The sequence below is a fragment of the Macrobrachium rosenbergii genome, chromosome 7, assembly GCF_040412425.1.
Source record: "Macrobrachium rosenbergii isolate ZJJX-2024 chromosome 7, ASM4041242v1, whole genome shotgun sequence".
Lineage (NCBI taxonomy): Eukaryota > Metazoa > Arthropoda > Malacostraca > Decapoda > Palaemonidae > Macrobrachium > Macrobrachium rosenbergii.
This window is the reverse complement of record NC_089747.1, coordinates 59,102,439-59,109,502: the sequence shown is the minus strand read 5'-3', so window position 1 is coordinate 59,109,502 and position 7,064 is coordinate 59,102,439. Positions and strand designations below refer to the sequence as shown.

General features: G+C 38.3%; 1 protein-coding gene across 1 annotated transcript; it reads right to left on the bottom strand.

Moving 5' to 3' along the window:
• Positions 1-4,368: 4,368 nt before the first annotated feature.
• Positions 4,369-5,145, bottom strand: LOC136840441 (uncharacterized). The gene has a single exon (XM_067107118.1). It carries the CDS (start codon positions 5,143-5,145, stop codon positions 4,369-4,371), a length of 777 nt encoding a protein of 258 aa, XP_066963219.1.
• Positions 5,146-7,064: the final 1,919 nt, after the last annotated feature.

The window sequence follows — 7,064 nt, the reverse complement described above, 5'->3', positions numbered from 1 at the left end:
ACCTTTCAGAATGAATTTATGCACATCCTTTAATATTGTCTGGGATGTGTATATAAAATCGTGTAAGTCTTGTGATTTTATATTGGCCAAACATATTGAACAACATAAGAAATGTGAGATATGCATGGTATATTTGTACATATATATATGCTATCAACTGGGAAGGGGCAAAGGATACATAATGCACTGAAAGGAACATCATTGAATCTAGCTTCATAAAAGAAAGTTACAACCATAATATATACACTCCTTTAATATCAAAAGAAATTTGTAAATTGTTTAAACTATATATATATGAAAATAGGATTATCATATTTGTAAACACAGTGTGTGTGTGTTTCCAAACCTGCCTCCATGACACCTGTCAGTGTGTGTGGTGTTTATCAGTGTCCCCTGTGTGTGCCAAATGTGTGTGTGGCGATGTGTGTGTATGTCTTTTGTAACACTTATCAGTTAATGGCTTGGCTGCCCTTGTTTCTTATTTTTCACCTGTGGTAATAAAATAATGACAAAAATATTCTGATTATATCAACATCCTGACTCTATTCTTTATTACTATTTAAAACTGTGTGTGTGTGTGTGTGTGTGTGTGTGTGTGTGTGAGTGTGTGTCTTTTGTATTGGTGAAACTAATATTCAACATATGACTTTCTATCTTTTTAGTACAAATTACTCAAAATTATTTCCCCTGTTACTTGACGCCTTCGTGTGATCATCAAACACAGATCCCTCCCTCTCCCTTTTTATGTCCTGCTCTTTGTATGTAAATCCTCTCCTTAATGAGACAAGCGATTCAAACCCCTTCTCTCCTATAGCGGCTACAATGAAGAGCCGGGGACAGAGAATTTGCCTTAACAGAAGAGCAAAGAACAAGATTTCATAGGGCAACTTTGCGTTTGATAATTGCCCCAGAATCAAGACCTCGTGCTGGTATGATAGTATAATGTGATTTTTCTTAATAGTTCAGCCAATGAGAATTGATAACCTTACTGAGATGAACGGCCTACGGCATAATAATTCTAAGCTATTCAAAAATTTTTTTACCACATTTATAATTACCAAGAGTTTATATTTTATATGCACTTAAGTGTGCATTTACTTTAGGATATGGCCATGAAAATATAAAACAGTCACATGAACACCCGTTTTGGAATTAAGACGCCTATAAATAAAAGTTATCATACGAATCTTCATTAAAAATTCATGTTGACTGACTTATTTTCAGTGATTAAGGATACTATTTAAATATTTATTTCAAATAATTAATATCAGAATCAATTAAGCTTGAGGCCAAAACTTTTGAATTTTATATCCTCATACATATTTCCACCGACGTTACGCAGCTTAATAAGCTTGACTTAGTGAGATCTCTCGAGCATTCATTTACAATTACTAATTATCTCATTTCAAAGGTAAGTGACGAGGCCAACGCATAAGGAGGTATACCAGCTTCTAAGTGGGTGGCTCAGTGTAAGAAGAGTTAGTATTTATTAATAGGCAACAAGGAATGACTGGAATATTTCTTTGAAAATATTCACACGGGGAAAGAATAGCAGTGGAGATGAATGTTCACATGAACAACAGATAAGAATTTATACAATCAAAGTTTTCTGTGGTTAAATAGTTAGCACTGAATTGAATGTTACATAGTTGTCTTGCCAAGGATTAGGGTTTACATTGCATAAGTATGTTGGGACACTGCCTTAACTAATTAATTATAAAGGCGTATGAATTAATATGAAAACAAGTGTATCTGAGAAATGGACATTGCCAAAGCCCGTAAAACCCTTTATATGATTTTTTTTACAGAATAATCATAAATTTCGGTAAATATAGTAAATAATCTTCCCTTATTCACCACAGCGTGATAATAAAGGGCAAAGGATGCCCTAACCGGTTAATTTTATAATGAAGGCAGATCTGAAATGTGTTCGAAAATTGTTTAGCGGGTAAAAAATAAATGAGATACGCCAGAGAGAGAGAGAGAGAGAGAGAGAGAGAGAGAGAGAGAGAGAGAGAGAGAGAGAGAGAGAGAGAGAGTGCGAAGTGATGTTAAGAAAATTACTGAAATTGGCCACTCTTGTAATTCCCTACAAGGTAGGACCCTCTATAACGCCAAGCAACTGAGATTTCCGATAGGCTTGCTTGCAAACGAATACATTATATAGAAAAATTAATAGTCCTCTACCTTCCCTGACTTTCTTTCACGTATTTTGTTCTTATTAACATAATCATTTGCATTTTCATAGATGCACGGATTACATTTTCTTACCAGGAATTAATTAACAGATCTCTTTAACTAACGTCTATTTTTGAAATCGTCCATTTTACTCACTGCTACATATTTTAAATTTCAGAATATCTTAGTTACTTGAAAACATCCGAGATTTACTAAGAGTTGCGTATTATTATTATTATTATTATTATTATTATTATTATTATTATTATTATTATTATTATTATTATTATTATTATTATTTCAGATGATATTCGCTGTTCGAACCTCCAAAGATTATGGAGTTAATTTGAAAATGATTGCAGAAGATAATAGAAGAAACAAATAAGTACAAGTTGTATTGTTTTAGGGTAGTACTGCATTGCATCTTCACTTGCACTTTGGAGGTTATAATTACACAACATCCTTTACCTTAAAAGTTGCAGTAATTCCTTATAGCAGAGATATTATTAATTTGTTAACAGGTATTTCTATCAAGAGGGTAGCAAACAAATAAGGGCATTATGGGATTCGATTTTCAGTGCTTCGCAAGAGGCGGAATATAATACTTAGTATATTACTTAATCCTGAGGTTCTTTTGTATATCGTTACACAAAGCCAACTTGCATTTTGTTCATAATCATAAGTTATTTTAGATTATGAAATTCAAGTATTACGATAAGAACCTTAACGTTACAGTATTCAACGAAGTTTATAATTTTACTCTACTTAGTATTTAATATTAATATTAAAGGTCACTAAAATGACTTAATTTCAAGTAATATATTTAATATATAATATTATATATATATATATATAAATGATATATATATATATATATATATATGTATATATATATGTATATATATATATATATATATATATATATATATATATATATATATATATATATATATATATATATATATATATATATATATATATATATATATATATATATATATATATATATATATATATATATATATATATATATATATATATATATATATATTTAGTACAAAAAAATCATTCAAAAGATAATTCCCAAATCTTATCTTTTCCTCTTTCTTATTAGTCTTCCCCCAAAAAAGAAATTATAAAACTTACACCTTCGAAAAAGAGTGAGGAAAAAAGGTGTCCATCTCCCGTCGATAATGATACAAAGAGATTTGAAAGATATTATCCTGTGAGAGGTGAGTAATTACCCTGCAGTAGCGGGATGAGTAAGGAGTAGCGTCTCAGTACTTAATAATTTATTGTCACAAATTTCTGACTACACATGGGTTTCCGCAAGCAGAAAAGTAGCATCTTGCATTAGGGCACGAACGGCATACCTTATGGTCAGATGTGTTTCCTCACACCTGGAAAACAGTTAATAATTCTACATACAAAATAAGGAGAATTCTCCATTACATATGATTCCCAAGCTAGAAACATTTAACATTTATAAGTGGTCTTGGTTTTCAAGTGACGTGCCGAAGTTCCTGCAAATACATAAAAAAATCACTTTTTCAACCGTCCATCTGAGGTTTGTGCTTTCTGGGGAGGAATTGCTGGTCTGCAGTAGGTCACTCGTTGTTTGGACGGCAGATGCCTGGAGGGCCCCAGCTGGGTCCTTACATTATTCCCTCCTCGAAAGGAGGCTTATGAAAATGTAATATTGTCTGGGATGTGTGTCGGTTTCAGCCTGTCTATCGAGACCCAAGTCGTTTTCCCAGCCACTGACATGGTAGTATGATAGTGGGTTGCAGTACTCGTTGAGGTCCAGAGTAGATGGGGGAGAGGGGCTATGTGCCCATATTCTGATAGATGTATACTTTGTTCGGCCTAGTTCTTCAGGAACACAGACTCTTCTAGCTGCGTTGTATGTTGTTTTATCTGGCATAATTTGTTTTAATGGCCTTCGGTCATCAATGGGGATGGTTGGCTCTTTTGGGTTTGGGAAGATGTCTGCTGGTATTGCCAGTGATTGCCCATAGAGTGCCTCTGCCAGCGATGCACTGAATGCTGCATGTGGGGCTGTTCTCAGTCCTAATAAAATCCATGGTGGAACCGCTCAATTATACCATTTGCTTCCAGGTTGTATGCTGCCATGTGTTTATTTTCGTCCCAGGGCTGGTGGCAAGGGAGCTCCATGGGGCAGACATGAAGTTAGCTGCCCCTATTGCTGATGATGTACTGTGACTGACTGACCCAGTTTATTGAGCTCTCACATAACTTTCTGCTGTCTGCTGTTTGACAGATATTGCATCTGCCCATCTGGTATTCTGGTCGATTAGATCGTGTAGGGGTATCTGTACCCTTGGAGTGGGGTAGAGGTCCCCAATGTCGATGTGAATGTGGGCAAGTTGTCAGTCTATTGTAGTTAATTGTCCTAGCTCTAATTCTTTTCATAACCTTGGATGTTTGACAGGGGAAACATTCTCGAGCCCATTTCTTAATGTCCAAGTTCATGGCCCTCAAGATATATTGCTCTGACAGGATACGGGTGGTGATATGGCCAGACAGATGTGATAGGTGATGGGCGAGATTGAAAGCCTTCCTCCTTAAGGCCAAGGGCAAATAGCGGCGAGGGCGTCCAGTACTCATTTCGCAGCCGATGGTCGTCTTTTCATCGTCTGTGGCGAAATCTATCCACGTGAGGGTGTGATTTTCCCGCCGAAGTCGCTGAAGGACCACATCATGCTTCTGGGCTGCTGAGATCTCGGGATATGATATCCTAATCTGGACACCGTTGATGGTATTTCTGGAAAGAGTGTCTGTGACGTTGTTGGAGGAGCCCTTCAGGTGCACGATGGTGCTGGAGAACTCGGTTATCGCAAACAGGTGACACTGCTGCCACTCTGACCAACAGTCTCCGTTTTTGGTGGAGGTGTTGACCAAGGGTTGATGGCCCATCTGCACCATGAACTGCTGTTCCTTGAGCATGTGTCAGAAGTGCCAGATAACATGGTGGACTGCCAGCAACTGTCTGTCAAACGTGGAGTATTTCTGTTCTGCTGGAGATAGCTTTTTGCTAAAGAATGCCAACAGCCGATGACCCTCGTCTTTGTCCTGATTGAGTACCGCGCCCATTGACATGTTACATACATCAGTTGTTAGGATTAGGGACCTGTAGGATAGAGGAAATAAAAGTGTTGCTGTGGAACTCAGGGCTTTTTTTAAGCTAATTAAAAAGCTGTTTCTTGTTTGTCAGACCAACATAATGATTTTGGTGTTCCTTTTTAGCATTCATATAAAGGTAATTAGTTGATGAATCATTGGTAATAGTTGATCATGCCAGCAAATTCTTGGAACACTTTGATGGTTTTTGGCCTTGGGAAAGTGGAGATAGCTTGGACCTTTGTTGGGAGGGGTTTGACTCCTTTGGGGCTGATTTGGTGACCAAGAAATTTTACTGTATCTTTTTGTCCATTCACATTCATCTTCCCTCACTACTAATCAGTTTCTTTAAGTTTCTCCAGGCCTCATCTTGTGTCTTTTATGTGCTGTTTATATTGTCAACATAAATGACGCAGCCGGGAAATTCTCCTAGTATTTCATCCATGAGGCGTTGGAAAGTTGTACCAGCATTTCACAGGCCGACACAGCTGTAGTAGATCAATTTTTGTGAATACTTTGGTGCCTTCTAGTTGGTTTGTTATGTCGGTGATGTTAGGTAGGGGGTATCTGTCTGGTATTGTTTTGATGCTGAGTTGTCGGTAGTCGCCAAAGGGTCACCATGTACCCCCTGCTTTAGGTACCATTTGGAGTTGGGATGCCCAGGGGCTGGAGGCCTTCTAGCAGGTTCCTGTTTGTTCCATGTCCTGAAATACTTGTTTGGTGTAGGCTAGTTTGTCTGGGGCCAAACGTCTGAAGCATGCATGGACTAGGGGGTTCCCAGTGACGATGTGGTGCTTTGCGAGGCTTGTTAGGTCATGCTGAAGGACACTTTAAATTCTTCAGGATATTCCTGGAGGAGGGAACAGATCTCTGGTCCCACTGTGGGGTTTGCTGATGCTTTTGGAGTGATCAGTGCTATAGGGCTGTCTCTCTGGATTAGCTACTGTCTGGCTACATCTAACAGCATGTCGTTGGCTTTCAGGAAATCTGCTCATAGTAGTGGGATTGTGACACCTGCTGTGATGAGCATCCAACTGCATGGCTTGCTTGAATGATAATTTCATGGTTCTTTTTACATACATTTTAAGTGGAGCCCTGCTGGCCGTAGACATCTGTAGAGTGCTTGGGGTGGGGTTGAGGCATTCGTGCAGGTTGCCTGGCATGAATGATTTACATGCACCCGTGTCGACAAGGAAGTGTGTGTTGGAGATGTTATCCATGACATAAAAACACATGGAGTGTTTCTGCTTGTACCTGGAAGAAAGACAGCAAAAGGTAGACTCGGTCCCTGTTATGAGGCAACTTGTCTGCCTTTTGCTGATGATTAATTGTTTGGGACACTGCTGCCACCTTCTTGCATGGTTTTTGATAAAAAGTTTCCATTCTCGCATTTTCAGGCCTCACTCCAATATCTCCAGTGGAAGAATTACAGGCCCTTAGGATGCTCTTCTATTTTGGTCCAATGCTTGTGTCTGTTCTTCTTCCTGTGGTTCTGGAATAGATGTATGGGAACAGTGTTCAGGAATTCGTCAAGGGGTAAGGAGGATGCATTGGGTATCGCAGCTACTGTTTGCCACGGCAACTTCACCAGGAGGACTTCTCTCACAAGGTCTAGTGTTGTTTCCGGTCAATCATCTATGGTGGGGATCGTTATTAGATGTCGTAGTTGCTTGTAGATGTGTGATGGCCCTTGGTCCCCTATTACTGAACCCACGTTGTCTAGGAATTTCCTAGCTCTGAGGACA